Genomic DNA, 27213 nt, shown 5'->3' with positions numbered 1-27213 from the left:
ATTGAACTATGTCTGGTGTTTGTTCAGTTACTTAGGTTTCTTATCAGCCAATGTGCAGCTGGAGGGAAGAAAAAGACCATCTTTCCTTTCCCTTTTACTTTAATGTAACAAAGATGAAGGGTGAAAAACTGAACCAAGTGTCTGTCTTTGGTCCCAATTTCTATGAATAAAGGCTTTTCCTAAAAGAAAAAAAAAAAAAGACCTAATGATGTTGATGCTCAAGGCTTTTGATAACTGACCTTTAATCTATGCTTAGTCCTACCTTCCCTTTCAATCTCAAACTTCCTCACACTGACCGAACTCCAAAGGCGATTCAGACCGCCCTGCTGTAGTGCACTTACGCACTCCTGGTCCACCTCCTGATGGCTCACAACCCCTTTCACATCCTGCAGGAGGCCACTCCTCTGTTCTCCTTTCCCTCCTCAGAACTCTCTAGTCTCCTGGTACTTATACATGGGTTTATTCTGGGAGACACAGACAGCCACTGTCTTCCCTAATGTTACAAGTAATGGGTGTAACCTTCATGGAATTAAAGAAGCTTCACAAAGCTTTGAATTGTAAGACTAACGAAAAAACAATGTTTAGAAAAGGAGCTAAGTGGCTTTCACTTTTGATTTATTTACCCAGGTCACAGTATCTAGCTGTGTGCACGCCAGGGCTGCTGCCACTGCCAGCCATACCAATAGAAGAAGTCTCTACAGGACCACAGCTGGGGCTGCTCTGCCTTCGGAGAACCTGAGGAGCTCTGTTCTCTGAATCAGGACAACGTTTTACGGTTGATGACCTTTCTTCATCTGGGAGGTTGTCTTCAGGGTAACTGTTTATCCTTGGCTAGAATAAGAAAATAAAAATGTTATTTTAAAAATCTGGATAAAAAGTTAACAGTTATCGTTAGGCAGCAAAGACTTCAGAGGGAAGCAGATGAACCTCTTCTTCATTTTGTGCAGTTCCATACACTGGGTTAAATGGCAAGAGTTGAGTTAAATCTCCCTACACAGCTAAAAACTTGCCTCGTGGTTTTTAATCAGCCTCAACCCACAACTGATACAATTTTGATAAAAAAATAAAGCTATGTAAACAATCCACAGAACATTCAGTAAGCAGCAACAAATGAGGAACATGACTTCATGGAGCAAGACTCTACTAACATGTCTCAGCAATAACTGATAACGATAAATGATGAACTCTTTAGCTCCCCTTCATTCAAATATTTTTGCAAATGAGCAATAACCAATTTTTGCCTTTTCCTAATAGGGATTACAAAGATTCTATTTCTCATGAAATTTTCCTTACTATATATTTTAAATCTCCGTATATCCCTCTTGAAGAAAACTGTATTCCTCTAAAATATCTTTTAGTGAATTCTGAATAAACTTGACAGAATTATTTTGAAGCTTAACTATTTAAACAAGGATTTATGGTTTAAAAGTAGCTCACCTTCGGAGGCAGAGGGGGTGGTACTGCCCGTTTTGAGGTTGATCTAATACAAAGAGAAAAAACGCAATTTAGACAGTAACAAATGACGTCCCGTAACAAATGACAAATATAAAACAGAGACACTATTAAATATACGTTAAATCTTTATAATATCAAAGATAATAAGACAAATAGAACATGATGCAGAGAGTAATATTTTTAGGAAGACCAAAGACCTCATATTGTCAAACTTTATTAGCAAAACCATAAAAGAGATTTTTATAAAGTAGTTAAGAAGTCTTTTTCATTTTACAATTATGCTTTACTACAGTTAATAAAAATAAATTTACTAATAGAAAACAGATTCAGATTTTTAGAGTTAGAAACCATGGATTCAAGGAGGCAATTTTTTTTTTAAATAGGTCTTATTTATTTATTTGAGAAGCAGAGTTACAGACAGAGAGAGGAAGAGACAGAGAGGTCTTCCATCTGCTGGTTCACTCTCCAAATGGCTGGGCTGATCCAAAGACAGGAACTTTTTTGGAGTCTCTCATGTGGGTGCAGGGGCCCAGGCACACAGGCCATCCTCTGCTGCTTTCCCAGGCACATCAGCAGGGGGCTGGATTGGAAGAGGAGCAGCCCAGACATGAACTAGTGCCCCTATGGGATACTGGCACCACTGGAGGAGGTTTAGCCTATCTCGACACAGTGCCAGTCCCAGGCTCTATTATTAAATCCTTTGTTATTCAAAGTATGGTCCCAGCAACACTGGCCTGGCCCAGGAACTTTATTTATTTATTTAAAGATTTTATTTATTTGAGAGGTAGAGTTACAGACAGTGAGAGGGAGAGACAGAGAGAAAGGTCTTCCTTCCATTGGTTCACCCCCCAAATGGCCGCAACAGCTGGAGCTGTGCCGATCTGAAGCCAGGAGCTTATTCCTGGTCTCCCATGCAGGTGCAGGGGCCCAAGCACTTGGGCCACAGCGGAGAGTTGGACTGGAAGAGGAGCACCCGGGACTAGAACAGGTGTCCATGTGGGATGCCAATGCTGCAGGCAAGGATTAACCTACTGTGCCACAGTGCCGGCTCCAGCCCAGGAACTTTAAAAATGTACTATGTAGAAAAATGTACTCTGTATTCAATCAGAATCTCCCTTTTTTTGTTGTTGTTGTTGTTAAAAAAGAGATTTATTTATTTATTTGAAAGACAGTGTTACATAAAGAGAGAGAAAGAGAATGAATCAATCTTTCATCCTCTGATTCACTTTCCCAAATGGCCGCAATGGCTAGGGCTGGGCCCGGAGCCAGGAGCTTCATCTAGACCTCTCATGTGGGTGCAGGGGCCCAAGTATTTGGGTCATCTTCAGCAGCTTTCTTAGGCACATTAGCTGCGAGCTGAATCAGAAGTGAAGCAATCAGGACTGGAACTGGCACTCATATGGGATGCAGGCGCTGTAGCACAGGCCCCCTAGAACATCCATTCTAATAAGCTCAACAGGTGACCAACAAGCTAACCCAGTGGTCCCACACACATTCACAGTCATTGCAATCACTTGAGAAGCTTCCACAATTCTTAGATTCCTTTCTCTGTAAGGGGGCCACGGGTAAAAATTGTAGGCTGTGTGAGATATACCGTGGTCGCAACTCTACAACTCTGCTGTTCTGGCATGAAAGCAGCTATAAACAATACATAAATTAATAAGCATGGTTGTGTCCCAACAAACCTTTACTTACATACACTGATTACAATTTCAAATACTTCTTATGTGTAGCAAAAATATTGTTCTTTTGATTTTTTCAACCATCAAAAAGATCATTCTTAGAGCATGGGGTGTACAAAAATAAAGAGGAGGCCAGTTCTGGTCCACAGGCCATAGTTTGCCAATCCTGCACCTATAGCTTAATGCTAGAACCCACGGATCTGTATTTCCAGAGTTATCTAGGCTACTGCAATGTACAAACAGGTTACAAACAACTCATGGAAGCCAGCCAGAACTTTTGAGGGAAGATAGGTCTAGAATGTTCTGGAGATGGACCTGGGGTTTTCTAACTCCCATTGAGGTATTTTTTTTGTCCATGATATCACATGATTCATCTTTCAGTATATCACATATATTCAGATTAGAAAAACAAAAACCACAAATCTTAATGATCAACACATGATGCTTTCTACATTGACAACATGGTACAACTTTTTTAAGAATGAAAATTAAAGCTTAATTTAAAAAAACACCCCAAAACTGTTCTTATGTATTAATTAAAATAAAGTTATTAAATCAGAAACCAACTTACTTGCCAGTATTTGCACCATCAACAAAAGGATTCCACTTTAATATAAAATTTGGGTCTGACGACACTCCCTGTGAAGAGAAAAAATGTGATTTAAAACGCTATTTCTAACAACAAAAAACCAGAAAAGTTACTCCATAACAACTTTTATTTGATTCAAGAAACTATTCCACTGTAATGACTGTTAATCATCTTGTATTCAATCAGTTTTTGAATCTCCAGCTAGCTTTGCTTTGTCATGTGACCTATTTAGGTCAATGACTCATTATCAGTTGACAACAAGAATTTCAAAAATTCCATAAACACACTAAATGTAGCTTCAAATGTGACAAGCCCTCTTTACCAATATGCTAGTGTTTTCCAAGGCAAAAGAGAAAAAAAATAATGCAATATTAATAGCATCACTATCCCATTAGCAAGGAGAACTAAATAGCTTATTAAATTATCATTTACTTATTGGTGCACAACTTTTGTCTATCAGTATGGAAACTGAAGACTTCATACTCAGTGACATATACAGTAAGAAGAGCACTAATTCTAAATAAGGGAGAAGAGATACAGTAATCAGAAGACAGATATTCTAAAAATCAGATAAATAAAATAGATGTTAATATGACTTCCACACTGATTCTAATGTCTTGCTTTATTTATTCTTTTCTTTCACATAATCTCAAAATAAGTGCAATTTTTTTAAAAAGCTGTATTAACAAAACATTTTTTAAAAATATAAGGCAATGCAGGGATACAGAATGTACTGCAAACTTAACAGAATTAGTAAGAGAAAAGGCCCTGAGAACTTGAAGCTTATGCTTATCCATGCAGCTCATAACTTCAGGAAAATGCAGACTGAGAAGGGTCAAATGAATGGCTGACATACTGTGCCACTGTGTGGCCTAGTCAAAATACACCCAAACTATCAACTATTTCAAACTGTAATGTGAGAGGTACATTATCAAAATTAATGCTTACATGGTATATTACTTTGTTCTATCGTCAAAGTATACTTAATTCTAAGCTTTCTCAAATTCCAATGTGTATATACTTAAAAAAAAAACCTCACAATTCTTACCATTTCATCGCGTGCTTCTGTTTCTTTCCGCAGAGGAGGTTCAAATTGTAACTTATCAACTGCAACATATAGAACAGATATTTACAAAATCAGCATGTTAAAGGCTTCATCTCAGGATTACTACAAGAAGGTTCTGTCCTGGTAAGGGGGCAGCAAGGGACCCATGAGAAGAAAGGAAAGAGACCACAAAGTCTCCTATGTTTTAACTGCAAGAGTGCTCCTTTTTACTTATCCAAAGAAAATAATCTGGGACCTTCCTAACATCGTTACCTAATTCTTGGTTGGAATCAGGAAATTAAACAGTACTTTTTGTGTAAGAGATTTTTAAAAAATTAATTAATTAAAAATTAATTAGTAGATGACTAGAAAAATTAAGTATTTTCTCTACACTGCAGACTCTGTTTTGAGATTAATTTAAGCTATAGCTTCTTAGGATAGATGAACCAAAAATAAATTACCTGTAAACTATCTAAATGAACAAATTATTTCTGTCAAATTAACTATCACAATGCTGCTCAGGAATCTATTTGGCCTAGTCAGATTGACTTCAGAATAATTATTCCAAATAAAAAAAGAGTATCTTCTTTTACATGAAATATTCTAAAACAGAGAAAAGGATAATTTATTACCTACTCATAAAGCACAGAGAATTTTAAAAATTTTAAATTCTAAAATCCAATGTGACAGAAAGGTCAAGGATATTTCTATATACTCATACCTGCATCAGAGATGCAAAATTCCCATATGCACTCTTAGCAAAGCAAGCAACATACATTTAAAAAGCATTTAAGAATTGTATTGTCCTTATCCCTAAAAAAAATTTGCACGGAATATAAAGTACTGATATAATTCATGACATTAAACAGAAACAGTAAGTTATAAACTTTTTAATTAAAGGTTCGAAGACATCTCATAAAATATAGAGTACATTGTAATTCATAAAGAACCACTTTATTCTTTTGAGACAGATACTTTCTGTTTTAGCATTAGAAATACTGGCAAGCAGGTCTAGAGATGCTTTATAAAAGGCACTAGTATGGCAAAAATTATCACTTGAATAATAAGAATTTAATATCTGGAAGATTTAGAGACTTACAAAGATAAGGAGGCCTTCTATATCCTGATTAAACTCCCAACATGGTAAGATTCTAGCTACGATGAAGTACCAGGAATCAGAGTTACCTTTCTGCCATAAACAAGCACATCCATGTAATACACATGTGTGTGTGCTTGTGTGTATGTCTGCATGTATATGAACTATGTGAAGCAAGTGTTTGGCCTGTGATTCTTGAGAGAAAGGAAATACGTGGTAGGATCTATAGTCATCCTGGCTTTCCGCATGGGGCGCTGTACAAACTAGGAAACAATAAAGTAGAGATCAGAGAGAGAGGCTCAACGGATGAAGGAAACAGAGATTGACATTTGGGCAGTGCTTAGACAAGGGGACCTTACAGGACATGGCCTGAGAAATATGAATGTTGTACAAAAAAGGAATTCCAGAAATATGTAAAGGAGTCTCCCATATCTTTGGCTGAATTCCAAGAACGAAGCAAGCCTTTGTCAGACAACAACAAACACGAGCTTCTGAAGCTCCCACAGCACAAGGAAAGATATCTGAGTTTCTATCCAGATGAAAGACTCTAGTAAAAACTTACAAACCTTGAAAGGATCAAGTTGACTTATCAGGTGATTAACTCTTTAAACAAAGAGGACAAAACCCCAGAGACACAGATGTCAGAAACAGCAGCAGACAAGCACTTCACAACAGCTATGATAAACACGTAAAAAGATTTAACAGAAAAAATGGACACAGCAAGCAAGCAGACAGGAAAAAACTACAAACTGTGTGCATGATGAGGTGCGTGTATGCATGTGTATTTTATAGGACTGAAAGCCTGCATCTGAAAAATACTGTATCTGAAATAAAATTCACTGGATAGGCTTAACAGCAGACTGAATACTACAGAAGAAAAGATTAGTGAACTTCTAATCAGGGCAAGAGAAATGAAAATGAAGCATAGAGAACAACGACAAACTTCTATGAATGAAAGCAGAACAAAGCCCCAGTGACCTGTGACAAATGGTCTACCGTGCAACTAGAGTCCCAGAATTCGAGGAGAGCCTGGTGCATAAATTCTGAAGAAAGAGCAGCCAAACACTTCACAAATTTGATAAAAAAAATCAATCCACAGATCTAAGAAACAAAATGTACCCCAGATAGACTATGGCTACACATACTGCAGTCAAATTGTTAAAACCCAAAACCCACAAAAGTGTCATACAGTACCTTGTACCTTAAAAATTTTAAGTTGAATTCATGGATTGGGTTATAATCTGAAGCCTCAAAATTTGGTAAAGGGAACAGGTATTTAGTCTATTGGTACATACTCATCTCACACTGGGGTACCTGTGTCTGATGCCCAGCTACTCTGCTAATGCAGATCCTGGGAGACAACAGTGATGGCTCGAATACTGGCTCCCTGTTACCCACGTAGGTGACGTGGCTTGAGTTACTGCTTTCCTGCTTGGGTCTGGCCCAGCCCTGGCTGTTGTGAATATTTTGGAAGTAAACCTGCTGATCAGAGATGTTTCTCTATCAAATAAATAAAATTTTTGAAAAATTTAAAATATTGACAGAGGAACATATGGGTAGGCAATACTGCAGATGTTTTTTCATAAATAGTTTTTCTCTCAACAAAGGCTTTTATTTGGTAATTATGTATTATATATATATATATATATATATTTAGTTCTAGTGTGTATAAAGCTTGACAAAGATCCTCAATTTTAACAGTGGCAAAAAAAAAAAAAAAAAAAAGAGTTGCCTGAGTTGTGTTTCCTGAGAAATCTCTAATTGTATCTCCAAGATGCACTCACTCACTTTCCTTGAATTGTTACCAAGGAAATTTGTAGGATAATGTACCTTACTCACAATCTCCACTGCCTGTGACACTTCAGCATGATTTTAAAAACTAAACCATTTAATCATTACATATAAAATGTCCTGACAAAATCAGAATAGTTTTGAAATTTAAACCAGTTAAACTTTCAAAAATGCTTAAACTTCCTCAGACTTAATTTTCCTGTTTTCACTTTTTCTTACCCTGAATAACACTGAAGACAACACCTCTGGAGCCCACTAGACTCAATGAAGCAAAACCAGAGCATCACATGTATCTGGGAATTTTGCCCTCACCTACTCTTTGTATATTTACTGTAGGTAAATAGCTAGACTCTTGTACTACACTGCTTTACCTTCAAACAGGTCCAAGAAGCATTTTCACCGAGATGATCTTAACGTGATTTAATATGCAGACTGTCTTGGAAAACTGCACTCTGATCCTGATAAAGAGAATCTTGCCAGCTACTGTTAGTGGTAAGCCAGGGTATCAATCTCTGTATTCTCGTCTCTCAGAGAAACACACGACCAATCATAAGTCACGGGAACAGTGTCCCAGCAGAATACCTCAAACGAGAGATGACCAGGAATCTGAGAAGCATGTGACTACAAAGGAACACAGCTTCTACCCAACTAGCGGACCAAGCCCAGGACCACAGGAAGTGGAACATCTGCCCTCAGCCCATGGGACAAGATGAGTAGTGCTACTGTCATACTTTAATCTGCACACTACAGTATGAATTCTATTTGCTCAACCACATTTCTACCCCTTCTTTACCAGCTGAAGATATTGGACTGACAGATACTTGTTATTTCTTAACTATGGTACTTGTAGAATCTCTTTGTAATATTGCTTTTTTGTAGGGGAGGCCAGCATTGTGTCACAGCTGATTAACTGCTGCTTGCAATGATGATTTCCCATATAGGAGTGTTGACTCAGGTATAGGGTGCTGTGCTCCGATCCAGCTCCCTGCTATTTTGCCTGGGAAAGCAGCAGAAGATGGTCTAAGAGCTTGGGCCACTGCCACCTGCATGGCAGACCTGGATGGAGTTCCAGGCCCCTGGCTTTGGCCTGGCCCAGCCCTGGCCATCGCGGCTTTTCGGAGAAAGAACCAGCGGACGGAGGGTCTCCCACTGTGTCTCTCCATTTCTCTGTCACTCTGCCTTTCAAATAAATTAATTAAAATAATAGTGCTCATGGGAGTCCTCTCCTTGGTATGAGTTCAACACCTGGTTGAAATTTACTTACAACTTTGCAAAAATTATCTAATTAAATCAAATGTATTTGCATTCACATTTTCTTTTTTCTTTTAGAGATTTTATTTATTTATTTGAGAGGTAGAGTTATAGACAGTGAGAGGGAGAGACAGAGAGAAAGGTCTTCCTTCCGTTGGTTCACACACAAGCGGCTGCTACGGCAGGCACTGTGCCGATCCGAAGCCAGGAGCCAGGTGCTTCTTCCTGGTCTCCCATGCAGGTGCTGGGCCCAAGCACTTGGGTCATCCTCCCAGGCCTCAGCAGAGAGCTGCATTGGAAGAGGAGCAACCGGGACTAGAACCCAGAGCCCATATCAGATGTCGGCGCTGTAGGCGGAGGATTAACCCAAGAGAGCCATGGCACTGGCCCCACACTCACATTTTCTGTGGTTACCTACCAACTTCCTTGGGTGCCAATTTCTTGTTACTAGCTTCCTAGGTAATTGGACTGATCATGAATTGACTTTAGATGACAAATTGTTAAAATTAGGTAATTTAGCTAATGTACTCAAATTTGGATCAGAGAGCAAATAGAGAAATCTGCCCTGCCATTCATCAGGCTTGGGGGGGGGGGGCAGATGAAAATCCAACTGAAAATGAACAAGAAAACGTTTCTCCTAAGGATATTCTACACATGTGAAGTTTCATATAATGACCCCCTGAGCTATACTGCTACCTTACTGAGAAACCTCATGCTCTAAAATTACAGAGTGCCAGAAACGTTGCTGTTGTATGCAATCATATTCAGCAGAATGAATCATTCTGTTCCAGCCTGGAAGACTTCAGTCACTGACCCAGGGAAGCAGACTCAATTTCCAACCCAGACGTAAAGCTTCAGAGGAAGACATTTATGAATCCAACATTGCAAGTTTCCAAAGAAACACATTTCTTTTTTCTTTTTTTGACAGGCAGAGTGGACAGTGAGAGAGAGACAGAGAGAAAGGTCTTTTGCCGTTGGTTCACCCTCCAATGGCCGCCACGGTAGGCGCGCTGTGGCCGGTGCACTGCGCTGATCCGATGGCAGGAGCCAGGTGCTTCTCCTGGTCTCCCATGGGGTGCAGGGCCCAAGCACTTGGGCCATCCTCCACTGCACTCCCTGACCACAGCAGAGAGCTGGCCTAGAAGAGGGGCAACCGGGACAGGATCGGTGCCCCAACCGGGACTAGAACCTGGTGTGCCGGTGCCACAAGGCAGAGGATTAGCCTAGTGAGCCGCAGCGCCGGCCCAAAGAAACACATTCCTGTGTCCACTTTTACAGCACAAACCTGGTATTCACCCCTTGCTATAAACATGGCTGCTTTGTTCAAGGTCATCACTTACATGTCACTGCAGTGCCACTATTTCCAGCATGCTACACCTCTTCTGCTGTATTTGATGAGATGCTAGATGGTTCCTCTGGTGTGTGTTCTCCCTCACTGCACGCAGTCAATAAACATGGCCTTGCTGGACTACAAAGTTATTCCAGGTAGTCTTAGACTGAGTGGGCTCAATTCATAATAATTATGTCTAACAAATACTATGTATATTTGACTATCAACAGAAGAATGCATAAATTGTGGTACAATCATGTGGTGGAATCCACGACTATAATAAAAACAATGAACTGGTTATTGCTACATGTGACATGAAGGACTCTCACAGGCATTACTGAGCAAAGGAGACTAGGCATAAAATCTATCACCCCACTTAGCTGAAGGTCAAGACTGGGTATAACACAATCTATGTTTAGAGACCACAGCAGTAATTAGCATGGGCAGGGTAGGGTAGGGAACTCTTGGAGGGAAAGGTACTGACGGTGAGGCAGCATGAGGGAGCCTTCACAGATTCTGATCATGTCCCACCTCTGGTGCAGGGTGCTAGAGACATGAGTGTATATGTATTTAGACATTCATCATGCGTGTATTTCATATTTGAGTTTTTGACTATCTGTAAATTATCAGCTCAGTTTAAAAAACAAAGAAAAAAACAGAACTAATTGGAAATATACAAAGTCAAACAAATACAAAACAGTAAAATATTCCTAACAGATCCCAAAAAAGAGGTGTGAAAATTTAAAGGTGGATAAATCAAGGGCTGGTGCTATGGCGTAGCGGGTAAAGCCACCGCCCACAATGACAGCATCCCATGGGGACGTCAGTCCAAGTCCTGGCTGCTCCAGATCCGATCAAGCTCTCTGTTATGCCCTGGAAAGCAGTAGAAGATGGCTCAAGTCCTTGGGCCCCTGCACTTGCATGGAAGACCCGAAAGAAGATCCTGGTTTCAGATAGGTGCAGTTCCAGCCACTACAGCTAATTGGGGAATGAGCCAGCGTATGGAAGACCCCTCTTCCTCTCTCTCTCTCTGCCTCTCTGTGTAACTCTTGACTTTCAAATAAATAAATCATTAAAAAAAAAATAAAGATGGATAAATCATCAATAAATTGACCTTCAACTCTACTACTTTCTGCCTGGTGTGTGAAACACACAGAGCTCCCTCTAAGATCATCAGTACACAGGGCACTTAAGGAAGAAACAAATCTTGAACTATTCTCTGAAAAAGTCTATTTTGTTTATGACTATCAGTCTTCTAAATTTAATAACATGGTTTCTTTTAAAATTAAGATTCTTTATGTGGAGGAAAAAATAGCATAGCATCATAATAAAAAAGATTAGCAACAAGGCATGTATATATATCTGTATATGTACATGCGTGTGCATATGTGTGTGTGTCTGTGTGTGTGTGTGTGTAGGCAGGGGCAGGGATTAGGAAGAGAATAGTCCTGCAAGACTCTAACAGATATTACAGAGAGATAATTATCCAAAGTATGCTACTACCACATGAATAGACAAAGGATGCAGTGGAACACAATTTCCAGAAACAGTCCTGAAACTGAAGAGGAATTTAGTATATTGTGAAGATGGCACATGAAATTCCTGATTAGAAGATTAAATCTTTGATGAACAGCACCAAGATAAATGTGTAGGTATCTAGAAAGAAAATGAAGTTGAATACAGACTTTATACTTTCTACCACATATTTTAGACTAAAGATCGAAGCATTTTAAAAAATCAAACTACAAAAACAGATGAAACAACAGGAGAATCCTTTTGTAACTTTGCAATCAAGAAGGCCTTGCTAAATATGACATAAAATTCAAAAGTTATTCAAGAAAAGACAGGCAAGTTAGACTGTATTAATGGACTTCTACACAGCCGCATAAAATAGGGAATGCAGCTTTATAATGGAGTAGCAACTTGGTCACTACTCTTCTCTCTAGTATTTGAGGCCCAGAGTCCTATTCAGATTGTAAAAGAAGGTAACTAATAAAATACGAATTTGGGTGATAACAAAGGCATTGTACCTTGAATTATTGGCTGAATCATAAAATATACTAATTGAAACTAATATGAGAAGGACATTCTAACACTGCAGCTGTATTTCTGAAGTTGTATCCAAAACGCTCAAGATATTTGAGTTTAAGAAAACGCAAACAAAATGCTCATCTGAAATAATTCTATTTAGCCCAAATATTTAATGAATTATCTTCTCCCATTATGGTTTAAAATTTAATTTGTATTTTGCTGGTTATATATCTTATTTTGCTATAAACCACTTTAAATCTCTTGAAACAAACATACATTTAGGTTAATAATCCCATACATATATAAAACTTATTTCCAAATTTGTTTTTCTAAATTAATGTTGCAAGGTCCAGCACTGTGGCACAGCGGGTTAAGCCTTTGCTTATGACACTGGCATCTCATGTCAGAAAAGCAGTTGGATTACTTGCTATTCTGTTTCTGATCCAGCTCCCTGCTAATGCGTCTGAGAAAGCAGTAGAAGATGGCCCAACCATCTGTGTCTCTACCATCCACGTGGGAGACATGGATGGAATTCTGGGCTCCTGGTTCTGGCCTGGCCCAGTCCTGGCTACTGGCCTTTAGGGAAATGAACCAGGGATAGAAGAGGTTTTTTTCTCTGTCACTCTTTCAAATCAGTAAAAAATAAATTAAAAAAAAAATGCTGCTAAATTGACAAATTCTGATATAAAACTTTCATCTTCAATGATTAGTTTATCAAATAAAAAAATAAATTTCTTCTTTTAAATACTTGTTTTAGAAAAGATTCATGTTAGTGTTGATCTGACTTAAAAAACAAAACAAAACAAAAACCCTAAAACCAGTGTGGATGTTTGGCCTAGTCATAAGACGCCCACATCTCGTATCAGAGTGCCTGGGTTCCACACCTGCCTCCAGCTCCTGAATCCATCTGCCAGCTGATGAACATTCTGGGAGGCAACAGTGATGGGTCAAGTAACTAGGTTCCTATCAATCTACTGAGAGACCTGGATTGTGTTCCTAGCTCCTCACGTCAGCCCAGCCTAGTACTTGTTGTTACTGGCATTGGGGGAGTTAAATTTTCAGAAACAATTTATAAAAATTATAAGTAATTTATAAAAATTGAAACCAATGTAAATGCCCAACAAGAGGGAACTACTTATCAATTAATAAAGCAGAATGCAATAAATAGTTAATGGTTATGCTAATATATAAAAATATTTTTATATGAAGTAAAACTTTATGTATAAATTCATCCACATTAAAATATACATGGAAAAACATAAAGGAAATTTGGCAAAAGATATCAACTATGGGTTTGCTCTGGGCAAGGCAATCACATGCAATGTTAATTTTCTATTTTTTCTTATTGCAAATGTTTTGCAATGAATACCATCATTTTCTTAAATAAAAAATAAAAAGCATTCAAAAATTGTACATCATGGGCATTCTATCTAGAAGAAAAAAGCAAGTCCTATTTTAAAGTATTTCATATATTAAAATATGTAGCCTCAATCAGTATCAAATTTTATTATTCCATAAGAAGTACAATACCCAGCTCAACCCTCCAAAACCAACAATGGAAAATGTACACCAAAGACATACAATTTATTTCTGAAGCTGTCCGTTCAGCTCTGGCATTCCTGTTTGTAGATCTAATGGTATGACGAATGATTGCATGGGGCTGTGAATATAAGCATAATACACGCACTTTAAAAAATTTCAATGATAAAGTTAAAAGACAAAATTTTCTTTTTAATTGTTACCATTTATTAATGATTATCTGTTAAATTTTGAGATAAACATAAAACAAGTACAATGAACAGTGACATGCTTTAATATTAATCCATGCTTACACTGTGCAAAATACTGAAGGGTTTCAAAAAAGTAAGACACATTCTCCATTCCTCAAAGAGGTGGACTAGGTCTGGGAAGATGAGACAAGCACATACTAAAAAAAAATAGGAAATGGTAAAGTGCCGCTCATTAAGATAAATGGATTACTATCGAGGAGGGAGAAATGATTTTATAGTGAAGAGTTTAAAAGTTCTTCATCAAAGAGCTGTACTCTCATCTGGGGCCTTAATGTGCAAGTTAAGTGTTGGATATGCAGAAATGTGAGAAAGCACTCTAAACATGAGAAAGAACACAGAGTGATAGAAGAAATAAAGAAAAGCAGGGAGTCTTCAGAGGGAGTGAACTGTTTATTATTTGGCTACAGCGAAGATTAGGTACGGAGATGACAAAGCTGGAAGACAGATGGAGGTGCGCCAGATCATGAAACATTCTGAATGCCAGGCCAGGGCTCTCCATTTTATTTCTTTGGCAGAAAAAAATTTCTGGAGCAAAAAATTTGCTCCAAGGGAGCAAGGGAGTGGCATCACCACAGTTACTTTAAGAGTACTCTGATTAGCATATAAAAGAGTAGGGAGGGGACAAACACTGGATGCAGGGAGACTGCGGAAGAAATGTAAGTCAAGAATGACGTTTACTGTCCCCACAGTCTCATGTAAGTGCCTGCTCCTGTGAAGCTATGCCTTCAGCTTGACCTCTGTCTACCAAGTTTCTCATGACTCTCATTCACTGATGGCTTAAAAGTGGCTCATGTGTGTTTTTCCCTCTACTTCAAGACCCACTATCACTTCAATGGACTTCAAAAGCTCAGGTTCAATGTTCTAGACTTAAGTTTCCCGACCTAATCTCTGAAGACATTCTCACATGCTTCAACCCACCCTGCATGCCTGTAATCACACCTGGAACCAATCATGAGCTCTGATACACAAATTTACCTGCACTCTAAAAGTCTGATGCCTTGTGTTCATAATCTCACTTATTCCAATTACTGTTTCCCAAAAAGACTTATTTATTTGAAAGGCAGAGACACGGGGGTCGGGGGTGGGGGGCGAGGAAGAGAGGAAGAGAGAGAGAGAGAGAGAAATATTCCACCTACTGGTTCACTTCCCAAATTGCCACAACAGCCAAGGCTGGGCCAGGCCAACACCAGGAGCCTGGACGTCCATCAGGGTCTCCCTCATGGGTGGCAAGGGCCCAAGTACCACCTCCTGCTGCTTTCCTAGGTGCATCAGCAATGGAGCTGGATGGGCAGTGGGGCAGCTGGGAACTGAACCGCACTCCAATATGGCATGCCAGCATTGCAAACTGCAGCTTAACCTGCTACACTACAATTCTGGCCCCCTCCAATAATATTTTTAAGGTTTATTTCATTTGAAAGGCAGAGTGACAGAAAATGACACATAGAGAAACAGATTTTCCATCCACTGGTTTACTCCCCAAATGACCAGGGTTGGTCCAGGCTGAAACCAGGTTCTCCCATGTAGGTGGGCAATCTTCTGCTTTCCTGGGGCAATTTCAAGGAATGGGATCAGAACACTGGGACCTGAGCTGGCATGCCAATATGGGGTGTCAGTGTCAGAGGAGGTAGCTTACTCCACTGCCTCACAACAATGGCCCTACTCTCAATCACTCGTTTAATGTTCCCCTTGGAATATCAAGTCCTCCAATCCACTACTTCCTCACTCTCCATATGTTTCCTGCCTATCTTCACTTTTCCCCCTACAGAGTTTTAATCTGTTACTCCAAAATTTCAAGCAGTCTGTTAATGGTATTTTAAAATTCCTTAGCCCCATGTTCTCCAGCACCCTGACATAACAGATTGTCAACCCTGGATGGATTCAACCTGTGTGTTTACATGTGAGATATCAATCACTACTGGAGGAAAAGTACACGCAGAACATCCTGAGAAGTCATTTCATTTGAGCCTTCAGCCCAACTCTTCTCTAGACCCAGACAGCCACGGACGGTCAGAGACCTGCTCTCATCATTTAACCCACGTGTAGCTCCCAATTACGGTTTCAAACCTTCTCCATGCTCATCATATCTACCTATTTTCTTTTCAGGAGATGGCCTGGCCACTTACTTCACAGAACAGAAATTACTAGCCACAGTATCAGTGATGCTCCTTTTTTTTTTTTTTTTAAGATTCACTTATTTTACTTGTAAGGAGGAGTTAGAGAGAGGCAGAGGCAGAGGCAGAGAGAGACAGAGACAGAGACAGAGACAATCTTCCATCTGCTGGTTCATTCTCCAAATGGCCAAGAGGGCTGGAACTGGGCTGGTCTGAAGCCAGGAGCTTCTTCTGGGTCTCCCACATGGGTGCAGGGACCGAAGCACTTGGGCCATCTTCTACTGCTTTCCCAGGCACATTAGCAGAGAAGCTGGATAGGAAGTGGAGCAGCTGGGACTCAAAGCGGCACACATATGGGATGCCGGTGCTGCAGGCAGTGGCTTAACCTGCTCTGCCACAGTGTCAGCCCCAGTGATGCTCCTTTCGGATACAAGAGAAGGGTTACTTTATCCAAGATCTAGTCCCTTATCATATTCTACATTCCACCCTCCATTTTCTTCTCAAGAGCTCTCTCCATCTTGCTCTCTGTAAGCATTCAATCCTGTTTAAGCTTCTCCTTGCAACAAACATAAAAAGAAGGAAATAAAACCCAGTGCAATTCATTCTCCCCAGCTACCCTGCACCTCCTTCACAATTATTTTTAATAAAAACTACTGTACTTACCTTTCAAATCCCTCCAACCTAGCTTCTCTTCCATTACTTGAAAATTATCCTTGTCAAAGTCATCAAATACTATTACCTAAATCCAAAGATGATAATAACTTAACTTCTAGGCTGTATTCTCAACAAAAATCTCTTTCCTTTCTATGTTTCTTATTAATTTTTTTTGTTAGTTCCCTTTTGCCTGACCTTTAAATTTTGGGAAAAATTTCAGGATGCTGTCCCAGGCTTGTTTTTACTGGCATCCATCTACCTCTTAAGGCATCAACTACATCCATATTCAGTGACTCTCAATTCTGTATTTCTAGTCCAAACTTTTCTTCCCATGCTACAACCACACACCTAACTCCTTACTAGACTTCTCCATGTGGGACGCTTGGGCAATACTGTTTTCAGTATAAAACTGAAGTCTTGTTTCTTCCCAAATCTGACTTCCTCTAGTGCGCCTATCTCAGTCAATGGTTATCTATCCAGCTGCTCAAGTCCAAATCTGCTCGTCAATTCTTTCCTCACCCCTTACTCCCAGGTCTTCATCCAATCACCAGTTCTCTCCTAAAATCTGTCAGTCAGTCCATTTTTCTTTTTCCTTGCACTGTAGTCTCAACAATCAATATCTCTATCCTGGTTAACTTTGGGAGTGTCTTAACAGGTGTTCAGTAATGGATTCACTATTCTGACATTTGCAAAAACAATGGACATCTGACTATGTTACTCCCTTACCCTTAACTAGCTTCAAACTGCCTTTAGGCTGAAGTCCAAACTTTCAAACACTGTTTGAGAAAGCCAGTGTCTAGCTGTGTAACCTCATCTTGTACCACTTCCTTCCCTGTGTTCTGCTCTAGCCAGACTTGATTCTTCAGTACAAGAACACCCACCTTCTCTCTTATCACCAGGCTTTCAGACATGCTATTACTTACTCTGCTCAGAACACTCGCTCGTGCTTTCTTCCTGTAATTCCAGTTTTCAGCTTAAACATCACTTTACAGTGAGTCCTTTCCTTAGCCCTATAAAATGTCCTCACAGTACCCTGGACTTCCCATTCCATAAGACCCATCATGCAAGTTCTGTGATATTATTCTTCAGTTCCCTTTGAGACTTTACAAGTTCTGTCAAGGCACAGATAGTGCCAGTCTCCTTCACCAACGTGTCCCCCAACTGCCTGGTACGAGGTTTTCCATTTCAAGAACTGTCAAGAACCGCAGTATCATTAACAAATAGAGGAGAATTCAGAAAGTAGGGGAATTTCGGAAGCACAGCCAAAACGGTATGAGGACAAAAGAGGGGTTGTTATATAACCAGTAAAAGACTAACTGGGGAAGCAAATGATATCTAGTTCTACAATTATGCTCTAATAGTTTTAACAATTTTTGAATATTTAAGGGGTTAAAATTCTATTTATTAATCCCAAATTTGCAAATAATGTTTCAAGTAGAAAAAAAAAATCTAAGTTGTCACTGGTTTATTTAATATCTTAAAATTCATTTAACATCCAACAAAATATTCATTCAGTACTTAACAACATTACAGAATTATGTTATCCACTAGCCAATGGGAAACAAAAATTAGTTTTTACAGATCATCTAATGGTGATTTAAACAGAAATGATGGGGTGTTAACTAAGGGAATAGGCTCTGGAGTTAGCTTCCCTGGATCTAAAATCCTGGTCCCACCACAGATGAGTGGGAAAACTGCTTCCATTCTTTGCCCCTTGTTTTCTCATCTGCATACAAGATATAGTAATGACTGTGCATAGTACAAATGACAGCTTGAGTATTAGATGGGTTACCATGGAAATAATTTAATCTAATACTTGCCATGTAACACATGCTGAATGAGTGTTAGTAGTTAGTGAAATATGTATAATTTAAAACTTTAAGAATGTGAAATAGAAAACTCTATTTAAAAAATAATAATGAACAACACATATACTTTAGTTCTATATTACTGCCAGAAGTGAAGGTAGAGACATAAAGGTAAATAAAGGTATAAAGAGACAAATCCAGATAAATACAAACAAAAAAGGAGAGGAAGAGAGATAAGAAGACAAAGAGACACTGGTGAAAAAAGCACAGCTGTGTTGAATATTTTATATGTATAGGTAAAAGTAGATACTTGCCAATGAGTAGTTAAGCTCCTCATTTCTGATTTAAAAGTATAGTTATATATAATATATTCAAAATAATTCTGCAATATTTTCAGAGAAGGTATGTATACTTATGAACAGATTTACAAGTAATTATATACTAAACCATTGTTTTGAGAAAGTATTGGAAAGGGTAAAAATTTCCAGTGGGAACTTCAACTGAATTTTAAAAAATTATTTGTATTCTGTTAACGATCTACAGAAGAGAACTATAAAAATTATTAATTTGGTGTCTAAGGAGTCTCTTTTGTGAGAAATGTTATGCACATATGCTGTGGCTTTTTCTTAAGCCAAACCAATGTTATTAAAACGTTTATTTCCTTGGAAACAGAAGTCTTTATACACATCCTGTAGAAAGATACAACCTGTTTCAATCTCAGCTACCTCTTAAACACTTCAGGTAAATCAAACTAGGAGAACATATCAGGAAAAACTAATCCTAGTTCTATAGAAACTAGGTTTAAAAGTATCAGCCAGTTATATTACAATAAAAAGGTATCAGCTGGCAATTACAGGCAGGTTAAATAAAATTTACAGAGCTAATTAATCTCTGTAGCTAAATGTACTTCAGCTAAATTGCAAGTAAGAAAACATGTTCTATAGCTGTATTAAACATTTGCTTACATATATTAAACTGCAAACCCTTTATTACCTCAAAGTCATCATCATCTCCTTCAGTATAATGTGCATGGTTGTCTGGATTGTTCACTTTATCCAACAGTTCAACTGCTAATGCCCTAGAGAGACCTGGCTGTCCGACAAACGTATGCTAGGTAAAAACAAAACAAAACAAAATTTCATGAGTATGCCTTTAAATCTCCACCTTATAGGAAATATTCCATGCACTTGTCATTTGTTAACTAGCAAAGACAAGCCTATGGGACCCTACCAATTTAAATGGGGGAATATATTAGTAAAAAATACTCATCAGAGAATCTATATATTATAAACTGAAGAACCTTTATTTAGGTTAAGTTTTAAACATGAATAATTTCTCTAAATAAAGTTAGGTACTCTTTATTAGGCTGTAAAATTACAACTTTGACTTCCCTGACGATATTCATTATTCATGTTATTATGCTGCCATGCAAATGAATACTGTGAAACAGTCCATTATCACAATAAGAAAATAAATGTATATTTTACACTTGTACGCATTTAATTTAGTAAAACCATGTTAACGCACAGGATATATGATTATTATGACATTTTAAAAAGCTTTCTTTTGCTGGGTTGTAATCACTGACTATATCAATTATAAAAATATACACATAGAGCATTCCATAAATTTACAACAGAAGCCAGGAAAAGCATTAATTTTAGGTTAGAGCAACATTTTTAAGAGTTTTCTCTTAGGCAGGAGTCAGCAAACTATAGCCCAAGGCTGCTACACTGCTTCCTTTTGTAATTAAAGCTTTACTGGGTATTAAAATTATACCTATGCATGTATATTATCTAAAGTTTTTGTGCTACAATGGCACAACTGAGTAGTTCTTACAAAGTGAAACATGTTTACTACCTGGCCCCTTACACAAAGTTTGCTAACTCCTGCTAGAAGAGATCATTAACATATTTATATTAAACCATTTAAATACTTTTATTCTAGTGATATGTCTAATTACTGTACAACTATAATCCCTCTACAATCTCTGTAATTTCAATGACTTACTGTCAGAAGTCTTTCAGCAGTTGGTCTTTTTTTTGGGTTTTTGGTTAGTGCTATTTTGACAAAATTATGGAAAGCTGATGACCTTTAAATAAAGAGAGACATGTACAAAAACATTTCACTAATATTAGTTTCTTGGTGTTATAAATAAAATGAACTTAAAAGCAGTTAGAAATACATGATTTTTTCTTATGTTTTTAGTTTTATATAAACCAAAAACTAAACCCAACACACAGTATATTTTTTGGTAACATCTGGGTTAGTTTTGTCTCTAAAGTACACTGCAATGTACATTATATAGTAATACAATATACTGTATAATACAACCTCTAAAATTACCCTAACATCTAGAAATGGGTAGGCTGTGTCATTTATACAATTTATGATCGTCTTTTCTAGGTACCATTTAGGGGTCAGAATGTCCTTTCCTCACTGCCTCACTTACACAGTGTATGTGTTTCTTGTTATACTGACAGAGCTGGATGGCATGGCGGTAGTGTGGGTAATGAGAGCAATTTAAGTGTCCAACTGGGTTCTCCTGCCATCTGCATTCATGAAGGGGAAAGGGAGAAGACAGAACTTGGAAGAATTCTGCACTGATTATTAATTAATGATGGAGGGATATTTCTATTACTGTCAAGAGTCCACTGCACTAGAGGCTGGACCAGAACCCAGGGGATGGAACAAGTTCAGTGATCAGCAGTTCTCTGCGGAGAAATCAAACACTGTGTTATCTTGGGTGTCTTACAACAGAGATAACACAGTCAGTACTGGAAACTGGCAAAGATTCTCCAGTGGTGGTAGTGAATGCTGGAATCTGCTAGCACTGTTTCCTAAGAGTTACCAATTACTGAATGATATTCAGTCATTCCTGCCATCAAGCCCTTCCATTCCAGATGGTTAGGAACTCAGAAAAACAGAGACTAGGAAGAAACCATTCTTTTGTCAGAATTCAGGTAGCAGCAGTGAGTAGAGCCCTCTTTCCAGTGTGATGTTCCTCTCACTTTTGGCATGATCCCCAGAACAGGTGGCTCCCACAGAAAACTATGCTCAGCCGGGCCACTGAAACACAAAGCAGTGGTTTAGAATCTGGCTTGGAAGGGCCGCCTAGGGAACAGAATAGCCGACAGACTGTCTCAGTAGAAAAATGACTACACGTGTAGAATTTGGGAGGGGAGGCACTCTTGGATATACAAGGCATCCACATAATCTAGATGAAGAATTCTTGAATTTAAGAACCTGGAGACTTTCATTAGCTTAGTGTCTTTTATCAAATGTCTGAGGAAGATATTCCCTGAAAAACAATCTTCCATTTTTATACTTCAGTCATTGACATTTTTATGGACATGTACAGACAGGCAAGTTGCTTTATTATTTTAAGAGAAAGAAGAGATTAGGATGAAAATGAATAACCTTCTTCAGTATTATGGAAGGAAGATAGAGAAAAATCAATGAGGAGAAATGGTAAGTGGGAAGTATTTTCAAGTTATCACCTTTGTGAAAGTCAGTATGTAATTAATGGAAGAAAAGGAACACAAGGCAAAACTAGGTGAGTCTCCAGAATCTTACTGTATTCATTTCCAATCTGTTTCTCACCATTCCTCTAACCCAAGCTGCCAACAAGCAAAGAAAACAACTTGAGTTTTACAAGAGCAGTGGATAATAAAAGAATACTGCCCAGAAAATAAACACACATCCTCATCAGAGCTCTGCAAGTGAATCAGCTACACTGCTCTGGGAAAATTGCTTATTGCCTCTGCACTTTGTTTTTGTAACCTATAACAAGGGGGACTGAAACTGTATCCCTTTCAAACTGTAAAATTCCATAAAACCATATACTCTTTAACTCACCATTTTGTTTTGTCCTTTAGTTTTGGTGGCTGAAAATTGCTCTTTGACATTAAGAAGAGAGCCCTGAAATAAAATTTAAAGAATAGCAAAATATTTCTACTACTACAGTTAACAATCAGAATATTCTGAAACAAATTTATACAAGATTACACAGGCAGGCACTGAGAAAAACTGGGGTAAACATTTTAAAGAATATTTTATTCATTTATTTGAAATGCAGAATGACAGAGAAAGAGGGTGGGGCAGAGGGAGAGGGACAAAGCAGGATGGAAGAGAGGAGACAGAAGGACAGACAGATCTTCCATTTGCTGGCTCACTCTCACAAACGTCCACAAAAGCCAGGTCTGGGTCAGGCTGAAGCCAGTATGCAGGAATGCCATCCTGGTCGCCCACCTGAGTGTCAGGGGGACAAGTACCTGTACCATCTTCCGATGCTTTCCCAGGTGCATTAGCAGGGAGCCAGATCAGAAGTGGAGCAGCTGAGACCTAAACCAGTGCTCATATGAGATGCCTGCATAGCAGGTGACAGCCTAACCCTCTATACCACAATGCTGGCCTCACTGTTCTTTCTTTGTGTATGAGTCATGGAGGTTTTGATGTAGGGTTTTTTTTTTGTTTTTTGTTTTTGTCTTTTTTTCAGAGAGGTGGCAGTTTTGGCTCCTATTTGCTTTTCCTCTAGCTAAGAGTATCTTTTTTTTTTTGGACAGGCAGAGTGGACAGTGAGAGAGAGACAGAGAGAAAGGTCTTCCTTTTTGCCGTTGGTTCATCCTCCAATGGCTGCCGCGGTAGGCGCGCTGCGGCCGGTGCACCGCGCCAATCTGATGGCAGGAGCCAGGTGCTTCTCCTGGTCTCCCATGGGGTGCAGGGCCCAAGCACTTGGGCCATCCTCCACTGCACTCCCTGGCCACAGCAGAGAGCTGGCCTGGAAGAGGGGCAACCGGGACAGGATCGGTGCCCCGACCGGGACTAGAACCCGGTGTGCCAGCGCCGCAAGGCGGAGGATTAGCCTAGTGAGCCGCGGCGCCGGCCTAGCTAAGAGTATCTTAAGGATTCTGCTATCTTCTCCTGAGCCAGCTACTTTACTCAGTTCCATTTTCCACTGCAAGGCAATGAACTCGGAGATTCCAGTGTTTTTTGGCCCTTTCTTTCTTGGGTATGTATTCACTGTGGTACCCAGCAGGAGTTTCAGTATCTTCTGAATCTTTTTTTATTTTTATTTTATTTTTAATTTTTTTTAAATTTTTGACAGGCAGAGTGGACAGTGAGAGACAGAGAGAAAGGTCTTCCTTTTGCCGTTGGTTCACCCTCCAATGGCCGCCGCGGTAGCGCGCTGCGGCCGGCGCACCGCGCTGATCCGATGGCAGGAGCCAGGTGCTTCTCCTGGTCTCCTATGGGGTGCAGGGCCCAAGCACTTGGGCCATCCTCCACTGCACTCCCTGGCCACAGCAGAGAGCTGGCCTGGAAGAGGGGCAACCGGGACAGGATCGGTGCCCCGACCGGGACTAGAACCCGGTGTGCCGGCGCCGCAAGGCGGAGGATTAGCCTGTTGAGCCACGGCGCCGGCCTCTTCTGAATCTTTTAAAGCTCCCATTTCTATATCTACTGATGGCCTCTGCACAGAGAGAATGCTGTCTAGATTATAAAAGAGTTGGTTTTCAAAATTTATTTGAGACGCAAAAACAGAGGGCGTGAGCACTTAAGAATGTGCTCCCATTCGCTCTTTCTCTCTACAAATGCCCATAAGGACCCCACGCTAGGCTGGGTGCTGAAGCTGGGAGCCAGGAACTCAATCTGGATGGCTGATCACAGTCGCTTCTTAGAGTCAACATCAGCCGCAAGCTGGAATCAGGAGCCAGAGGAGCCGGGTATTGAACCCAGGCACTCCAATATGGAACATAGGCATTTAACCCAGCACATTAACTGCTTGGCCAAACGCGCATCTCATACAATAGAATTTTTTAATGACCCATCATAATGACTAGCGACTGTCACAGAAGGTTATCATTCTTACCTTCACAGACGCTATCAAACTAAAACAGAGAATTTCCTTCTTTAACATGCTAACAGTTGTTTTTAGCAAGTGATGTGAATGACTGTACTTGATGTGAATGACTGTACTTGAATAACCAAAGAAAAATACACACTTAGGTTTTGAAGCATAAACATTACTATGCATTTGAAAACAACAAACACAAATCTGCCATCCAGCATTTTGGCTCCAGGTCCTCACCACACACACACTAATAGTAGACATCTTTTAACTTGTGTATCTCGGGTTGCTTATGAAGTCAAATAGTTTTCTATATATTTATTTAGTATCTGGTACTTGCTCATAAACTATCTTTGCCTGTAGTCTCTGAATGGGTTCCTCATGCAGTATATATTAATCCATCACTGATCGTATGTTAGAACACTTTCCTCATTTTGACGCCTCCTTTTTAACTTTATACAATTTATTTTAAAAATTAGTATTTTAGCAGAATTTACCTCTTCATTCAAAATTTCAAAACTCGGGCCGGCGCTTTGGCATAGCGGGTAAAGTTGCCGCCTGCAGTGCCCAGCATCCCATATGGGCGCTGGTTGATTCCTGGCTGCTCCACTTCCAATCCAGCTCTCTGCTATCTCCTGGGAAAGCAGTACAAGATGACCCAAGTCCTTGGACCCTTGCACCCGCATGGGAGTCCCAGAAGAAGATCCTGGCTTCAGATCAGCACAGCTCCAACCATCACAGGGGAGTGAACCAGCGGATGGAAGGCCCTCCCCCAACCCGCCTCTCCTTCTCTCTCTTTGTAACTCTTTCAAGTAAATACATAAATCTTTTAAAAAAATTCAAAACTTTTTCAAGACGTCTCAAATTTTTTGAGACACAGTAGGCCCTAAAATATAAATATTGTATGAAATATGGGTATTTCTTCATTATCCGAAGTAAAAAGAAACAAAACCAAATGAGAGTATAAAAAATCCTCATCTACATTCTACTATTTACTTAGAATTCTATGTGGAATAAAAAAGAAACAAGATGAAATGATGGCAGAATGAATGTCAAGACTCATAAGGACTTTTCTAAGGATGGTAACTGCTTTAGACAATATAGAAAACTCATGGTTTTAACAGTAGCAACACAAGGGAGCAGGTTTAAGGTGAGATTACCCTCTTACAACACCTGTACATTATGATACAATTAAAAATGAGCTTGTAATACCCTCAGTTATCAGTATTTTACTTTACCCAGAGATATTAATAACTGTATAATTGTAAATAATGAGAACACCTCATTGGATGAAGATCAAACATAGGTGGTTGAAGTTCCCCCAGTTCAATTGCTGTTATTCCCACTGCCCAGATATCACAGAGCTGGTTGTAGCCACCATTCTTCTCCACTGCTGCAACTTCCGGGGCCATCCTAGAAGGAACAATCAACACAGCATTTTTAGTTTTAAAAAAGTATATGAAATTCAGCACTTGTTAGATCACTAGAATCGTGGGAAGAGGGCTAAGAAGTGCTTAGTAAGACAAAAAAACTTTAGGAAGAAAGGCTTAAGAAAATGTCACACAGCCACATCAACACACTTAAAATGTGTCATTCCTTCCCTCCCTTGAATACGGGTGCTCTGAGCAAACGCTGTGTTCTTTTACCTCAGTCGGTGTTCTGCGAAGGTTGTCAGGCAGCAGGAGGAAAGAAAAGGCCTGAAAGTCTGTAAGGGTCAAAGAGACGCTCCAGGAGAGGAGACTTAGAGCACCAAGCCCAGGGAGCTGAGGGGAGGAGCTGGAGGAACCCAGGGGACAGGGCAGCGATGGGGCCACCAACTGCAGCCTGTCAGTCACTGGTAAGTACAGCGACTGCCAGCAAGCACTTACTCTCGTTCAAACGCCTGACCTTTTAAAATATTATTTTATAAAAGCTAAGTCTGTGATGGACAGGAAATGGGGGAAAAAAAGTCCTTTCAACAGACAGGTTGAGATGACATACAAAGTGTTTGGAAAGTGAACCTCAAAAGTACAGGCAAGATCATGAATTACCTGATTATAGAAGGAATTTTAGACTTTGAAGTAAAAATTATGGGCATCAACTGAAAGACTTAATTTGGGGGCAAAATTAACCCAGAACTCAAGACGATATGAAGGACAGTGTGAGGGAAGGTGAAACCAGCTAGGCAGATGATGTGTTCGAGGAGAATTTCAAAAACACAAGGGACAAAAGATAAAGGACTTCTAAAAGGCTGCGGCAGAGGGAACAAAAGGAAGATAGTTGATTTAAGATATTAGAGTTTGAAATGCTGTGGATATTAAAGTAGAGCTACTGTCAAGCAACTATTGACTATATAGAAGAACCACTGAATATATGGAAGACAGAAGCTCAACTGAGTTAAGATGGAGTTACCTATCTGGGTCCCTGTGATGCATAATACTGGCATATTAAATTATAAAATATAGATGACAGGAAATATGTTACCTTTTAACATTCATTTTTAAATTATTTAATTGTATCTTAAAAGTTGCTTTAATATGCACTCACGTTACAAAATTTTACATTAACATATTGTTTCTCAAGTGTGCCTAATGATATTAAATATGAATAATAAAATGTTAATACATACTATACGCAAAGGGCTATATACACAAAAATGAGTATAAGAGCACAGAGAAGGAAAATTATTACTACAGAGCAAGGTGACTGAAGTCGAATTTCACAGAGGAAAGAGGCTGAGATGGAGCTCAGAA

General features: G+C 39.3%; 1 protein-coding gene across 2 annotated transcripts in view; it reads right to left on the bottom strand.

The window, feature by feature from the left end:
• Positions 1–27213, bottom strand: part of MAP4K5 (mitogen-activated protein kinase kinase kinase kinase 5) — a 122201-nt gene that overhangs the window by 35578 nt on the left and 59410 nt on the right. Inside the window, exons 9-17 of one of the 2 annotated variants that reach the window (XM_062205150.1) lie at positions 25763–25894; positions 22492–22554; positions 20644–20725; positions 19627–19743; positions 13852–13930; positions 4775–4833; positions 3709–3776; positions 1438–1480; positions 624–831 (exon numbers count right to left, since the gene is read on the bottom strand). In XM_062205150.1, coding sequence (XP_062061134.1) covers positions 624–831; positions 1438–1480; positions 3709–3776; positions 4775–4833; positions 13852–13930; positions 19627–19743; positions 20644–20725; positions 22492–22554; positions 25763–25894 — 851 coding nt within the window. The remainder of the gene's footprint in view (positions 1–623; positions 832–1437; positions 1481–3708; positions 3777–4774; positions 4834–13851; positions 13931–19626; positions 19744–20643; positions 20726–22491; positions 22555–25762; positions 25895–27213) is intronic. The other variant, XM_062205151.1, reaches the window with a different exon arrangement.

The sequence above is a fragment of the Lepus europaeus genome, chromosome 11 (assembly GCF_033115175.1).
Source record: "Lepus europaeus isolate LE1 chromosome 11, mLepTim1.pri, whole genome shotgun sequence".
Classification (NCBI taxonomy): Eukaryota; Metazoa; Chordata; class Mammalia; order Lagomorpha; family Leporidae; genus Lepus; species Lepus europaeus.
The sequence above is the reverse complement of the archived record's forward strand: the minus strand, read 5'-3'. Positions and strand labels throughout refer to the sequence as shown.